We start from the raw sequence: 16,388 nt of genomic DNA on the forward strand, positions 1-16,388 counted from the left end.
ACACCTCACTTTATGTACTGTGGGATACTGTGTAAATGGTGAACATCACATGTGCACAGTGGCTTTTTACGTCACTCTTCTAGGCACATACAGATGAATTATTAACAAAAAAGTGACAGATGTATGCAATCGCTTTAGCAGATTGGTGAAACTACTAATGTTCAGTGTCTAATGTCTGAAAGGGCTTTAGTTTGTCTGGCCAAATGGAATTTCTCAAAGTCAGAGCAACACAACTTGATAATGCAGTTGAAAGTAGAAGTATGCCTGCTTGTATACGTTCAGTTGGACCCGGAACTTAGTTTCAGGTGCTCTACGCAGGCTTTATAATTCCCTCCCTGGGCTTTGACCACACAAAACAAACAACGCTGACGTGTTTTATAAAGCGGTGTAACAGTTAAAGCACAAGTTAAGATGAGAATATCACCACCTCCTCTGCTTATATTCTGAGGAATAGTAAATGTAAACAGTAGTTGAGCTATAACCGTGGGTTGGGATTCAGACTCACCCTTCTGCCTTTAAAGCCTCTTGGTCCAGTGTGTCCCTGCGCTCCTGGAGGACCCTGACCAGCCGGAAAGAAATATGAAATGTAATCTCCTAAATAACAAAAGAATTGTGCTCTGGGTTTCCAATTGGAACTACATGGAAATGATCAGTTAACTCATGAAAACAAAAGGATTCAGTACCATATTTAATAGTGCCACTACTGATGAAGTCTTTCATAGGTTTATCATGTGTCTTAACTGGGAACTAAATATTTTTGACTCAACATAAATACTCACCGCTGGTCCTGGATGTCCGGGGAGTCCCACCACCTGAAGAACAAAAAGTCTTGAATTGAATCTGCACATAAAATCCCATAATAAATTACTTATTATATTGAGATTATATACTTACATAAGGGATATCACCGGGCTCACCTTTCTGTCCCTAAAAGGGAAGAACATGAATTTTTTTTTTTTTTTTTTTTACAATATTTTCAGCTTTTATAATTAAAATATATATATATCTGTATGAATCAATCAATTACCTTGTAGCCCATCATTTCTGGGTGAAGGATAGAAAGAAGAAGTGAAAGCATATTTTCAGTCTCTCCATTTGCACAGTGTAGCGTTTACTTGTAAAATGTAAGTTCTGCAGCAGTGCAGCCTGGCCTCACCTATCTTCCTGGTGGCACTGGCAAAGCTGTCGCACACGGGGCAGCACTCTCCCTCAGGTGTGGCGACCTTCTCGCAGTTTGTCACGATCTCGCACTGAACCTCATCGCAGATGGCAACGCCGTTGTCGCAGACGCAGACGCGACAAGGTTCGGGTTTCCAGATGTCGTTGTGATGGTAGACCTCCCCGTCGACCGTGCAGCTTTCCTTTTGGCTCTCATCTGCAGCTGCTACAGAAGACACAGTCAGATGCCGCAGTGACGTTGTAGCGTTTTCAATCTTTCTTCACTGTGAAACCTAACACAGGAGTTTAGTTTGATCGGCTGTTTTGTTTTTGTTGTCTTACACGTTTTAAGGACACGCTATTCTGAGTTATGCCAAGTTTTCAACTAAAAAATACACTTAAAAATACAACTTTATGTCTTTCACTCTGATATTTTTGGCTTTTCAAGAACATGTGCATGTGTTTTTGGAATAACAGCTATAATATAATCACTATACCTTTGACAAGGGTGGTTTTTTCTTTACCCCCAAAATATTTTCTTGTAAATACTTGACCCTTTTGTGTCAGTATCAATCACCTGCAGAAAAATGTCTAATAAAATCTGTTGACAAATTGCTGGAAAGTTGGAAGTGTAGCAGAGACCAAGAGAGAGAGGCAAGGGGATTATAACTAGCCTGACTAACGTCATACTCACGATTCTAGTCAGAATGTGAGTCTGATACCGCTCAATATAGATTTGAGTATGGGGCGTGTTTCAACCGAACCAGGAGAAAAAATGCCTCTTCGCTCAATTGGATAGACCTACAACCAATCACAGCAACGTAGTATGTGACGTAGATTAAGCAACACACACTTGTTGTAGGAAGGACGGCAAAAACATCTTTTCTCTCGATAAAAGCCTTTATCGCGTTCCTCTGTTCGTCTTTCAAAATGAATGCAATGTGGAGAGCGCTCTTTAGTGACGTAGTCGATAATGTCCCTGTTGATCATCTGTCCATCATCGTATAAAGCCCACCCTGGCAATCTGATTGGGTTGACCAATTCTTGGTCGGGCATAATGATTTCCCAACTGAGCAGAGCCAGACCGAACTTCCCGACCAAAACTTTTATGGGCGGGGCTAAATTCGGCTGGCACCCAGGCTAGATTATAACCCCATGCAGTGAGGAAACCTTCCTAACGATCACCACAATACACACTAGTATATATGTATTAGCTCAGAACTTGTCATGGTTCGAAGTGAAAGACCTCACAACACAGGCTAGAAAGAGTCTTTTCATAAAACTCACAAAAACTAACAGAGGGTGAGACACAGACAGGGAGTTCGATAACAAAAAGCTCAACATAAACCCAGAATGCATGAAAATTACTGGCAAACAAGGCGGAACATCCAAAGAAGCAAAACTGGTGATGGTGAGGGTCTCAAAATGAACAAACAAACACCAGATGCCACTGAGCGAAACACAGCGTGGGTCGGTCACCAGCCCACAGTGGAGCCAAAACAAAGGCAAAGGGGAATAAATGCTGATGGAAGTAAGGATGAATTAACAAGAGGTTATGGTAATCGACAGCGGTCAGGTGTGAAAGGGGCAGAGAGCAAAGTAAACAGGAATGAACCAAATAGAATCTCGCCAAAATAAAACAGGAACTTAAGCTAACCAAAGAGAAGCGGGAAACCCAATTTCAAAATAAATAAAAAATTGTAAGTAATTCCAAAAAAACGTAGCAAGAAGAAACTAAGAACATACTAGTAGCCAGAAAACTTCTGAATGAATACCCTCAAACCTAAAGAAAGATAGACGAATGAAACAACCAAAACTAACAACAGCACATGACATCATTTTAACCCTCACCAAACAACAGTCAAACTCTGCTACGAACCATAACCAAGACCTCGTAAATTATGTACATCATTTGAACTGGGTATTAGTAATAAAAAATAAATAATAGATAAATTATCACAACTATATAATTTCCCTTTGGGATGAATAAAGTAATTTTTCATTTAAATTCACAAGATAATTATACCATATTAGGTCCTATTGACAAAACAAAAATAAAACACACACAAGCCAGGTTTCCATTTACTGGTGAAGCTAATCTGAAGAGATCTTTTAAAAGACTGCAAAAAAAAAAAGGAGAAACATCAACCAGACTTATTTTCGGGAACTGGTTTGAAGTGAATGAACTAGGCCAGTTTTTCTCAATTCCAGTCTTCGGGTACCACTGCCCTGCATGTTTTTGATGTTTCCCTCCTCCAGCACACCTGATTCAAATGAATGGCTCCTGATCAGGCCACTGCACTGAGTTGATCATTTGAATCAGGTGTGCTGGAGGAGGGAAACATCGAAAACACGCAGGGCAGTTGTACTCGAGGACCGGAATTGAGAAACACTGAACTAGGCCGTTTAGTGCCGCCAGACGGTGGTGGTGTAGACCACATTCCTAGTTGCTGTAGTCGAAGAAATAGTTTTCTTTTCCAAGAAACGAGTCACAAAGAGGGGGAAAAAAAAGCCAACAACATCTGCGGTGAACATCCACGAGAGGAAAATATTCAGGCATTGCCTTAAACTCTGGGACTATCTGGGATTTTATATCATAAATGGGAATATACTCGTCAGTCTCGCAAGATTATTGTTCACCAGCTCAGACAGGAAACTTTGTCAAATGTGATTCACAAAATTGTTTCCATGAACACTTGTGCTCCCAAAGTGGGTTTATCTGGTTCCATGATTGACTCGTGGTATACAGATACTTATATTATGTAAACTGGTGACTGGTAAATGGTAACTGTATGTAAATAGGGGTAATTACCTGTTGCAGGGTCTGTACTTGGAGTAAGTGGTGAAGCGGAAGTTAAGCACACAGGGCAACATTCGCCCTCTGGGATCACCGTTTTCTGGCAGTCACCGAGGTCCTCGCATACCACATCCTCACACATAGTGGTCCCCATATCACACACACACACCCGACATGGCTCTGGGCTCCACATGTCCTTGTTGGCGTAAACCTTTCCATTTTCTGTGCAGGTGTCTTCGGGAAAAAGAAACATAGAAAAATTCAGTTGGCATCACAGACTGTTCAAAGCATGAGCTGAAATTCAAGAAGCGACAATCACCGCTGTAGCATGTGACCACACCTGTACCTTAACTTGAAAGCACACATGCAAAACATCTACGAAATTGTCCGTTTTTCCGACATTTTCAGGCAGCCATTAGTTTAGTTCTACTATAATAAGCATCTTGTCTGCAGTCAATTTTGTAAACAACGTAACAGAGTGGGCTTGAACTACAAATTCAGACTGTTGGCTGCCTCAAAACGGAAGGAATAACACAGGCCGAATACATCCAAAATTTAGTATGCATGTTTTCAAGGGAAGTGGGCAAAGCCTGTGAGCATAAAGCTAAAGCTAACATGCTTGAATCCTATCACCATGCCTGTAATCATTCTTCTGGTGCATCATTTAGCCTCCACATGTGCTCAAGATAATTCCAAAGACTTGCAAATGCAAAAAGACATGTATGGCATTGAGCAAAATGAGAGAGCAGGGGATTTCGTCGAGGAATACACCTTATTTAGTAAATAAGTTGCTTGCTCAACACTCGTGTGGCAGCTCTGATGACACACACGTAGGTTGAGAAGTGAACTTATCTGGTAAAAATTGAATGTATTCCCACTGCAAACTGAAAAACGGTGTCAAATGGAAAATCAGAACCCAACAACATATATTCAAAAATGAGCATTTCACAGTGGTGTGCACAGACTGAAAGCCTGGGGAGGAGGGCTTCAGGCTGAGAGAGGTGACAAAGAGCACCACCAACTGCTGGGTTCAGGAACAAGCCACCACACACAATACAGGAAGAAAATTCAGGCTTGCTGGCAGAAAGATGCAGGTTACATTTCAGTTTACCGGTGTCTGTGCTAGGCTGCTCTTCTGCAGCTGAGCACACGGGACAGCACTCGCCCTCTGCGATCTCTGTGGTCTGGCAGTCACCTACATCCTCACACACCACGTCCTCACAAAACACCGTCCCCATATCACATATACAGACTTGACAAGGCTCTGGGCTCCATATCTGATCGTTGGCGTACACTTTGCCGTCTTCTGTGCAGGAATCTTTGTGAGGAAGAACAGCACAGTATGCAGAGCCATTCTCTGTCAGCTGGTATAGTTATGTGTCATCATTATAGACCCGCAGATTTATGAGCTTTCTGTGGTAATTTGTTGATGATAAAGCTGGGATGATAAACCCCAGCCTGCGCTTATGGAAGGTCTTGTGACAAAATGTATTTATTCATGTCGGCGCACATAAATCCCGACAAATCTTTTTTGAGGCATTTAACACAACTTTTTATGTGTTTCACATGAAACCGTTTCATAATCTGATGCATTTGGTGGCCACAAACGATACCTTGGAGCCTGAAAATATGGTATCTCTTGTTTTAGTGATCTTGCTACAATCCGCCTGCTTCCAAAGCTGAGGTTTCTGTTTCGTACCCGACGTTTTCTAACATGTGGTGGACGTTGTGAGAGTTTCTATTTCGAAACCAAGTCATGCTGTTTTCCTAACCCTAACCAAGCAGTTTTTGATTCCCCAATCCGACCGAAAAAAGTGAGTAAACATAAACAGCAGGTCTAAAAGTCTAAAAGTGAGACAACAGAAAGAAGTAAGGAGTAACGGCTCTGGTTAAGTTTTGGTCTGTATAAAAGTCCCTTCCAGTTCCTATCATAAAATTAGCTGCTCCTTAAAGGAGGAAACATCCCCACGTGTAATTATGTGTTAACGTCAATCAATCAATCGTCATCAATGATAAGAAAATAAGTAAAAGACATGTCCAAGAACTCAAATCAATAGACAATATTTCATCACTGTTTCATGCACTGGTGTGAAACTCTGTTCAGTAGCATAGTTTTAATCCAATTTAAAGCATATTAAACACATTTTAGGCTACAGTCAATTCAGCCTGTCCTCTTTCTGGTTTGTAGGGAATTATTACGGCTAAATGCCTCCTATTGGGGCGTGCTATCTTTAAGCTCTGCTTGGTGAGGTTTAAGCACAGTTTGGTTGGGTTACCACATTTAAAGGTGTTAATGTTCAGCGTTACAAAAGCACTGGGAGTCGCACTAGAGCAGCAGACTAACTCCAAAACAAACTGAGCCAAAAAGTAAAAAAGTAAGACCGAACGGAGCTGGTCATCATCGCGTCAAGGTCGATTTTTATGCTAATAACAAGGCATGCTCTCGAACAATTGTTTGCTTTCTATGAGCATCAATAAATGTTTTAAGAAGCCACACAAATGCTGAGTGCTTGAAGTTTCGATGTTGAAAATCCACTTGCTTCTTAAAATGTATGTATTTAATGTAAAATCTGAATCCCCAAGAGCCTAATTGGTCAACTCTGCCCACAGTGCCAACTCAACTCTGCCTGTATCTTTTAAGAAATTTGGGGGGAAAAGGGGAAATAAATAAATAAATAAATAAAGCTTTTGATTGGACGAGTCAAGAGTCAGTCCAGGATGAGTCACTGAAAATTTCAATTTTCCACCATGTCTAAAATTGTTCTGCAGTGAGGATGTCACTCAAAAAGAAAATGGAAAATATTTCACGTTGAATAGGCGGGTGAATTTTGTGTCCGCTTCTTAGTTTTCCTCATCCCGCAATCAATACAAACCTTTCTAAAATACCGTCCAAGTAAAAGTAAGTCGACATGAATAGAGCCAGTAAAGATATTCATCTTACCAGTGTTTACCAAGTTCAAAATATGTATTACCAGTTTTATTGTCCGTGTTAGGAGCATGTGGTGTGGCTGCTGAGCACACGGGGCAACACTCGCCCTCAGGGGCCTCGGTTGTCTCGCAGTCCCCTAGCTCTTCACACACCACTTCCTCACACACCACAGTTCCTGTGGCGCAAACACAGTCTCGACACGGCTCTGGGCTCCATATCTGATTGTTGGAGTAGGTTGTGCCATTTTCTGTGCAGGTATCTTCATGAGACAAAACAGCAATTCCATGAGAAATGTGGGTGATTCCCTTTCAGTGTGAACATCATTATGGGGTTTTCGATCATATGTTTTCAGAAACCCTCAAGAAGTTCCTTTTCTTTTTGATTATGCTGCTTAAACTAATCACTGGCCAATCTCAAATCCACTCTTATAGTAACATTAGCTAAGAAATTATGGAAAGATCTGTTTAGCTTTTATCAAACCATGATTTGGTTTGACGGTGAGTGGTTTAAAAACCTTTCTTCAATAGCTGTTGTGGGACAGTGAAGGCAAGCACTAAAAAGAGCCCTGACAGTTTCTGGTACTTCTGAGTCAACACGTAACCACCGTCAGCCTAACTTGCTCTCAGCTGAACCACACAGCCACACGGGCTACTGCAACTATCAATATTTCATTCAACTGCTGAGGTCTCTGTTCAAAAAACATAAAAAGTGAGTCAGCAAAACAAATAAATGACAAAGTTTACAACAACTCCCATGCATATCATGAGATGACATCCAGTACAACTTGTCAAAATAGTTAAAAATACCTGGACCTTTCAACTAGCTTACAGTTGCTTCACATATTCCTCTCTTATCATTTGTGTATTGCACTTAAGTTCTGCATCCTGCCTTTAATTTTCCTACCTGTGTTCTATCACGTACACTAATGATATTTTTATATGTAGCCTACTCCCCAGATTTATTTTCTTCTTGCCAGCTGTTAGGGCTACGATTTGTACACCAAATCGACTTCAAGTCCCAGCAGAGACCAAATTGTCCCCTACTGGGTCACTGTTTCGAGTGTCTGGGGAAACAAATAGCACTAGCAAATAGCAAAATGACTAGTCCAACTGCCAGCTTGGGTGTACTATCTGTGCCTTTGCAAGAGGCCTTATCTACGGGAGCTCAGAGCGGATGTGGTACGTCTAATCTTTTTTTTTATGGTTTTCTCGAGATAACAGATAATTATGTCGTTATCTCGAGAAAACAATGATCGTTTTCTCGAGATAACGAGTTAATTTACCGATGGTTTTCGAGGCCACTTTTTCTCCCCAGTCCGCCCCTGTTTATATGTGTTTTATGTGTTCGCAATTTGTTTGTCTTGTAGCGATAACTTTCATATCAGCCCGCGTCATTTAAGGAGACGGCCGGCTCGACTGCAGCTCAACAGGCGTTTACACCTAACTGATCCTGCTGATATAGTCAACTTCATCAGTGACCAGCTGAGGGGACCAGGCCGTCTCCATGGTTACCGAATGATGCACGAGAGGTGCCGTTATCGTTTTCTCGAGATAACGAGATAAATAACTCGTTATCTCGAGAAAACGAAATGCTTGTCACACCAGCGCGATTTGCTTTGTGCATTTTGACAGCAGAATTGTTACACAAACGCTCCACATTCCATGTTTGATTCATAGGCTACTTTATTCAGTTTTCAATGAAAGGGGGGTAAAAATGGGCACACCTTTGCCAGAAATACATATAAACACATATAAACAGGGGCGGACTGGGGAGAAAAAGTGGCCTCGATTTTTATATTTACCACGTCCGCTCTGGGCTTCCGTACTTAACTCCCCTGCATATATGAGGGCCGTAATAAATTTACAGTCTTCACCGAGGGAAACCAAAGGAAGCATGAAAAAGAATGCGGGGAACCTGTCACATCGACTCTACTGAAAGCCCCATAATGACGTGTGATACCAACTGAAAGGGAACTGAAGGTGTTGAAAATTCCTCACAGCTGCAGTCGTTTCCATTTACCTGCTTTAGTGTCTTTCGTGTGAGTCGGTGCTGCGGTCGAGCACACGGGGCAACACCCGCCCTCTGGAGTCACCGCCATGGGGCAGTCCCTGAGCTCCTCACACACTTCGTCCTCACAAAATACAGCCCCAGTGTCGCACACACAGGTTCGACACGGCTCTGGGCTCCATATCGCATTGTTGGAGTGGACTGTTCCGTTTGCTGTACAGCTGTCTGTGCAAGCAGAGCAGCAGTCCACACTTCAGGCAGTTCTACTGTGAAAGACTCAGGGCAGTGTTGATAATGACACGTTTAAAACTCGAAAGGTCATGAAACCACATGTGTGCTCGGAAGAATGTCAATGAATCTATAAAATGCTTTCTTTTCTGACATACAGTAAATGCAATCTGAGTGTGTTTCCCAATCATTTGACTTTATTTGGCAATATCTGTTGGATGTGGGTTAACGTACGGGTAAAGTAAGGTAAGGTATCTAAAGGCAAGGAATCATCACATCAAAGGTAATATATTGGGCGGTTTGATGAAGATTTCAGAAGCTAAGTTAAAAGGAATAGTTCAGATTCACACATACGACATGAGTGCCACAATCCATGTCCTGGTCCATTTGGAAGAGACACAGGAGACATACTCCTTCAATCATTTACAAACAAAGAAATGCAGCAAACGTTGTAGAGGATGGAATCAGCAAATTTTGGTCAGCTTGGCTGTCCAAATTCAATAAATCCGGCTGTATAAAACATCCTGGAAATTGTAGTGTCCATTTTGGAAAATGTACGCTCTAAGTTTTTGAATAGTTGTACCTAATCTTGGATAAGCACAATCACAGTCTTTATAATCTGAGCCGATTTTCCATATCTTTCACCAGGGGCTTTTAGAATAAAAAGAACAGCACAAAATGCAAACATGGCCGCATTTTTTAATGCGAACTGGATACCCTTCCAAACTGAAGGGCAACCTTTCATTCTCGTTGAACTACAGCCCCACTGATTTATTAAATGGTCATGAATGATTATCTATACGAAGCACTTTTAAACGTGTATTTATTGCTCAATATTTACCAAAAGAGAACTTTTTTTCAAAATAAGACACTTCAACACACTTATTGACAGTTTACGGGGAAAAAAACAAAAAAAAAAAACCCCATCATCCTTCTGACAGACACTTTAGGGTAAATTGCTGCTAACTAGCAGGGTGCTTTAATGTGCCAGTCAGTGACTAGACTGTGGTTGAACTTGACAGCTCCTGGCAGTGAATGTCTCCAAAAATGTGTCTGTATGCAAGTGTGCAATCATCTCTATAACAAAAAAATGTATGTCTGTCGCCACTTGACATTTAACATAAAACAGATGAGGCCTGTAATTCCGTGTTAACATCTCACAGGATGCAAAAACTATCAACATGTCATGTGGAATCTTGAAATTTAGAAAGAAGAGAAAAGAACTGCTCTTTTCGGCGTTGTTTCCGACCCAAAGAGAGCGAGAAAACACGAGACAAAGTTAGGGTGACCACATTTTGTTTTTTGGTGTGAAACACAGTTTTCATCATGCTAGCCCGATCAAAATCTTGTACCCTCCACAAATTCATCCCAAGAGAATTATGAAAAGCATAATGGCCACCTGCCAGTCCCGTGAGCTTTGTGAGAGCATTTTAATCCAGTCAGTTTAGTTACATCCCTAAGCACTAATTATGTGGTGGAGCCTCTCCCCACGAAAGAGGACATTTTTCAAAAGCAGCAGTTATTTCAAGGGAAACCGCAGCAGCTGTATTATATGTTGGGCTTGGGTAGAACTTGTGGTTTGACTTTATTTGGGAGAGCACTGAGGTGCCACACCCGGAGAAACCTCCTGCCATGAAACCTGCTTCACCCATAAAAAGAAGTAGTGACTAAAATTCGAAGAGCTGCCAATTTATGCAGCGGACCCGTCACGCCGTAGAGCATTTTTGATCTTGTGTTGATTTTTTTTGTGGAATACGCAACCTTTCATTTTCCCCAAAAAACATTCTAAAACTTTTTTGCTGATAAAATTGAGCTTTTTTTAAAACTAAAGAAAAGTTCATTAAAGTTCACTAACAAACTTGACATTTTGTCAGTGGACCGTGGTTTATTTGATTATAGCTTACATATACTGCATAAGCTCAACTATGGTTGCTTTCTATTCTTTTTTTCTTGTTCAGTTTTTCAAGCCAGCGGCTTTAAGATGTGAGCATTTAATCATGGCAAAATTATATGTGACATACATGAATACACTTTTTTGTTTATCTTTTTTTTTTCAATCCATGTCAATAATCTTAAGTACAGAAAACAAGGGAGGGGTAAAATGATGTGAAGTTTATTTTTCTTTTAAATTACTAGTTGTTTTTGGTTCTCATAGCTTTACAAATGAAACAATACAAAAATAATAAATAAATAAAAAACAATCACATTTTAGTTAACAGGGACTAAAAGGTGCAAAAAACTCAAAAACAAAGGAAATATCTTTGCCACAAGAACCAAAGAAAAATATTAGCAGAGACAAGTAAACTTAAACCCGCTCAAGATGTACACCAATTAAATTCTTAGCTTTGCTGTTTGTATTGCCTGTGATAACTTGTGGGACTAGCTGGAGGCTACACTTTTTCATGTAGCTATATTCAACATAGAACATTTTACTTCCATTTTGATACCTGATGTGTTGATCTACAAAAAAGGAAATAAAATAAAACAATGTGATTCTTAAATGTCAAATAAGAGACATGATAAGGAAGAATGATGAAACTTGTATTGACTTTGAATAAATTAAATCCAGGCAGATCCAGGCAGACTGAAAAAACACTGTGAATTGCTGAGTCACTGTGAGCTTAGTGGGTACCTAGACCACAGGAATTCATGTCAGTGTTTCAGCTTTCTAGTTAAGTGATAAATTTAACTGAAAGGAAAACAGCTACAGGTCAGCTTATCTTAGTACACAAACTCTAAAACAATGAAAAGTGCTGATTTACTATGAGCTAAGCACTCATCCAGACAAAGTTATGTTAGCTTGTCACCTTTTTGGGAGTTGACATTGAGACTGATTCCACTTTCCTAGAAGCTAAAATTACCATTATTCAAACAACGCAAATGGAGTTGAATGATTTTGTTTGTGACTGTAAATACTAAGCTATTGTGCAGCTATTAGCTCAGCTATTAGCTCAGCTTAGCACATAAACTGGGAACAGTGGAGGGTGATGACATTGCAGACAAGAACACTTGTTGAACTTAAATCATTTTGTTATTTAGCTACTTAATAAGTGTTAAGTGCGAGAAGTCAGGTAAAAATACTGATAACACTCTTCAAGATTTCCATTGAATACTAGGCTAACACTTGATATGGATTCTTTAATCCTATCCAAGTAGTTATAAGAAGTTATTGCCTAAAGCCAACCAAGAAGTGTTCCCATAGCATATTGTATTTACATGGAGCGAAATCCCATTTCACACATCAGTTCATCAACCCACTGTTGTTCCTCTTGGATTGTAAACAGATGCAGCTCAGCTCTGAATCGGCTTATATTGTGGAATTAGCTCAGTGATAATGCTGTTTAGACTTGTGTGTTTCACAATGTTGGCTTACCCTTACATACAAAGCCCTTTTTACTGCTATTACTACCTCTCATGCTGGTTCAAGGACGTATCAGGCAGTGGTTGGGACACAAATAGGCAATGATGGCTCATCTGTCCTGGCTTGAAGGGCAAGTGGGAAACGGCCATCAGACAACCAGCAAAATAGTGTCCTTGAGGGTGATGGTTTAGTTGTATAAATGATGATCTCAGCCCTAACCTAAACCTAACCATGATGTGGCAAAACAATGTTTGTAAAGAGACGTTTTGCTATTGGAAAAACCTGCTGCTTTATGTTGGTCAGGACTCCCGTCATGGTCCCATGGCATTTGAGAATGACTGTTGTGATGTAGAAACTCAAATGAATTGTACTTCCCTCAGTACTTTATAGAGTGCCATTATGGGTTGTATTGAAGGGCATGAACAAATTACCTATGATTGTTTCTATCAAAGGGGGTCCGATTAGCAGGTAATCATATTATTGCCAAACCAAACCGAAACCATTCGGGCAACAATGGTGACAGGTGCTGATAACATGACAGCCTTCCTCCTAAGATGGTGCCTCTTCCTCAAAAAGCAACAGGAGGTAGATAAGGTCTGTTGCCTTCATAATTGTATATATTTGTAATTGATTGCATTATGCATAGGTACGTATGTCAAAAAAACCTTGAGACGACACTTGAGGTGACAAAACAGTGTAAACCTCAATTTTGAATGCAGATCAAAGATTTTTCACCTTTTAATTTTTAAAATGCCCTTTGAATTATATCACTTTTGGCCTGCACATGACATTTAGCTGGCCAAAGTTGGAGAAAAAGCCTTCACACAGCCTTACTGCACCTGAATTTGAAAGATTTAGACCTAGAAACAACTGGTGCACATCTATAAGAGAATTTTTTTTTAGTCAGCCATCTCAGCATGTATGCTTCAGTGGAGGTGAGGTTGGATAAAAGCAAGAAAAGCATATTTCATATCCAGAATCTTCTCACTTTGGGTGTGTCTTGTCTGCCTTTGGCCCGAAGTCTGACCAAAATTAGTGGCCTGCTTTTGTCCATCCCTTCCACAAGGCCACATCATTATAGCTGTCACATCTAGAACCCCCTCATTCAGCCTCAATCTTGCACTGAAATAGACCAGCCAGCCCTGCACTCTCTTTAGTATGAGCTGCTGCATGTAGGGGAGAAAGTATTTTTGACCCAGGATCACGTCCACTGGGAAGGTGTATTTTAGAAAACAAACAGGAAGAGCAACATTTTTCAGAAGTCCCCTTGAATTTTGTGTCTTTTCACCTCAAAATCAGCCATCTCTTCAATGTCAAATCAGCCTAAAAAGTTTTATTCAATAATTCCTAATCAGTTAGCTGTTTTTGACAGATTTTTTTGCTTTAAAACACTCGTCATCATCAGATGGTTTTTATGGATCCAGAAACAAGAAAATAGACTTTAATTACGGCTTACGAAGTTTCTCTGGGGCTGGTTGTGGGTGTGATTTTAACCTTTCTGTGCACACCACAAGACCAACAAAGTCCAAGTTATTTGAGGCAGGACAGCTAAGTTTAACCGAAATGCATTTTGAAAGAAAAAAAAAAGAAACAAAAACAATAAAAGCAAAAAAAAAAAAAAAAAACAAGCCTGGGATAAATGCTTAAAACAGTCATGTCATGTCAGTTTTAGAAAAATAGACATTACGGTGTTTTCCCCGGCTAAGGCTTGCCAATTATGGGTCATTAAAAGACAGAAAATTAAAAAAACATTGTCTTCCATTTAGCAACATTGAAAAAGGATATTGTTTTACTGAATATAAAGACACACGTTTATATACTAGCATGGACAAATGTTTCTGTCATAATAAAAGCCCAAATAGGAAGAGGAGTTATCCGTTGTTACTGAAACGTATCAGGTGTCAACACTGAAAGCCAATCACAGGTCAGACAGAGAAATCATATCTGGGCAGCTGTTACTTACCATTTTTCGTATCTTCTTGGCAGGTCACGGCAATTACCTGAGCCAAGGTGAGGGCCAGGCATATAGTAATCCTAGAGCGAAACAAGGGGCCCATGTCTGCGTGCCAGACGTGCAGCGTCCTCACACACAGCTGCTGAAAAAGCAGACGGGGATGTCAGAGAGGCCGACCCCAAGCTACAGCATCCAGGCTGAAATATCCAAATATCCCTGAGTGCAACAGGCTGCTGGATGAGCAATCACTGAAAACTGAAACAAGCTCTCTCTACCCGTCCCTCCGACTCTCTCTCTTGACCTCCCTTCCTCCCAAACTCCCTCCCGTCTGCTCTCTCATCATTACTCGTTCCTTTATTTGGAGGCCAGCCTCCTCCTCAGGCTCCTGCAGTTGCCTTGAAAGACGAGGGTAATTACAGGCTGCATCAAATTTGTTCTTTCGAAAGACTGATGGAGGACGGGATGGTATATGTTTCTGAAAGTTAAAAAAAGAGATTACTTCAAAGCTGCCGTTGAGGAACTCTTTGGGGACACTGTAGCTTCTAAATGTGCAAGACATGCTTCTGATGGGGGAAATTTACAGTTTTTAGCATGACCTTTCACCTTGACCTCTTCGAGGTTCGAGAACATCTGTATGAGAGTTACCTTTTTTTTTTCCATGTTCCATGCTCTTTTGTTCATTTTCTGCTTCTTACTGGGGAGGCTATCCCAGTCCGTCAAGAGCAATCCTTACTCAGTGGGTGAAAATATTTAAAATAGCCCCCTGCTCAAATTCTGCCTGTGAGGTGCTACAAAACAGGAAATAAATCATGATCTCTTTTGAATTTTGAGCATCAACCCAACCTAAAACTACTGTAGACTATAAATCAATGCAAGTTTTTTTTACGTGTTTTTCTGGACTTCACAATGTGATGTGTTTAGTGCTCTATCATGTTGGTTTAAAGGGTTGTTATTGTTAATTCTACCTATTTTTAACATGTTGATGAACTTGAAAGAATCTACTGGCTGACCTACATCTGTATACTCCAACTTGAGCAGTTTGCAGTGTGCATTTAACTTCCATTTGATGTGTTTTCCAGGGCAAAGCTCTGCCAAGTCGGTATATCAAGCAGGCCATCAGTCTCTAAGGTGATGTCCCAGAGGTGGACAACAAAACGGACATTGCGATTGGTCTGTCATCGACGCCACTACTCAGAATACTGTCCTCTTCGTGAGGGACTTCGACTTCAGGTGGGCTGTCAAATACTTTCCAAAGTTACATTTCTCTCAGTGGATGAGAAGGATTCCATTTGTTTCCTTTGCTAAACAAGTCAGGAAGTGTTTCTTCAGGGTACTTCAAGAACAGCCTGATTTCTCATTAAGGAATCAGAGAGCCACCCAGGGACAGAGAGTGTAGCAGATGGGAAGACAGTTCCTGTGTCAGGCAGGAACCCGAGTTTTTTGCGCATTCATAGTTGTTTGCACTGAACATGCACCAACAGAGATGCATTAGATGTAGCCTATATTTCTGCTGAACTAAAGCCCAGAAAATGAACTTCAGTAAACATCTCACACTTTGAAGACCATCCCAAGCCACCTTTCTGCAACCCTGCGGCTTATACTCCAGGTTGGATGTAAGTAGTCACCTTCTCATTCCCCATAGCTCGCCAATCAGTTTTCAGTGCCAGTTTGTCACTCGTCAGAAAATTTGTTCCAGCCTTTGTTGGCTTCTCAGTGGTTTTTCACATGATGTATGATAATTCGACCAGTTGACATCAGGCTCTAAGTAGTGGAGGCAATGTCCTTACAACGTATTCAAAGTTATCAAGATATCTCATCTCTATAGGGGTAATTCTTATTGTTAAAGTGACAACTTATCGCACAACTTACCACCCGCGCCCAGCCAGAAAACTTCCAGGAAACTTTTAAAATGGTCTTGAGCAATAGATCTCAGGCTTTCTGAAGGCCTTTCAAA

The 16,388-nt window shown here is 40.7% G+C and overlaps 1 protein-coding gene across 1 annotated transcript; it reads right to left on the reverse strand.

Annotated features, from left to right (window-relative positions):
* Positions 1–310: 310 nt before the first annotated feature.
* Positions 311–14,679, reverse strand: LOC142391198 (cysteine-rich motor neuron 1 protein-like). The gene is made up of 8 exons (XM_075476974.1): positions 14,444–14,679; positions 3,971–4,189; positions 1,157–1,384; positions 1,028–1,044; positions 895–927; positions 780–812; positions 506–559; positions 311–340 (listed from the first exon to the last, which is right to left on the reverse strand). Exons 1-8 carry the CDS (start codon positions 14,535–14,537, stop codon positions 311–313), a joined length of 708 nt encoding a protein of 235 aa, XP_075333089.1. The 5' UTR covers positions 14,538–14,679.
* Between the last annotated feature and the right edge of the window lie 1,709 nt (positions 14,680–16,388).

This window comes from Odontesthes bonariensis, chromosome 11 (genome assembly GCF_027942865.1).
Source record: "Odontesthes bonariensis isolate fOdoBon6 chromosome 11, fOdoBon6.hap1, whole genome shotgun sequence".
Classification (NCBI taxonomy): Eukaryota; Metazoa; Chordata; class Actinopteri; order Atheriniformes; family Atherinopsidae; genus Odontesthes; species Odontesthes bonariensis.

What these genes read in the sequence shown, in the direction of transcription:
- LOC142391198 (XM_075476974.1), bottom strand. Translation starts at nt 14,537, where the DNA reads ATGGGCCCCTTGTTTCGCTCTAGGATTACTATATGCCTGGCCCTCACC. An exon ending in AAGTACAGACCCTGCAACAG is followed by an intron (nt 1,385 to 3,970) that starts GTAATTACCCCT and finishes TGTCTTCTGTAG; the next exon opens with CAGCTGCAGATGAGAGCCAA. An exon ending in GAGGCTTTAAAGGCAGAAGG is followed by an intron (nt 341 to 505) that starts GTGAGTCTGAAT and finishes GTGTGGTCAAAG; the next exon opens with CCCAGGGAGGGAATTATAAA.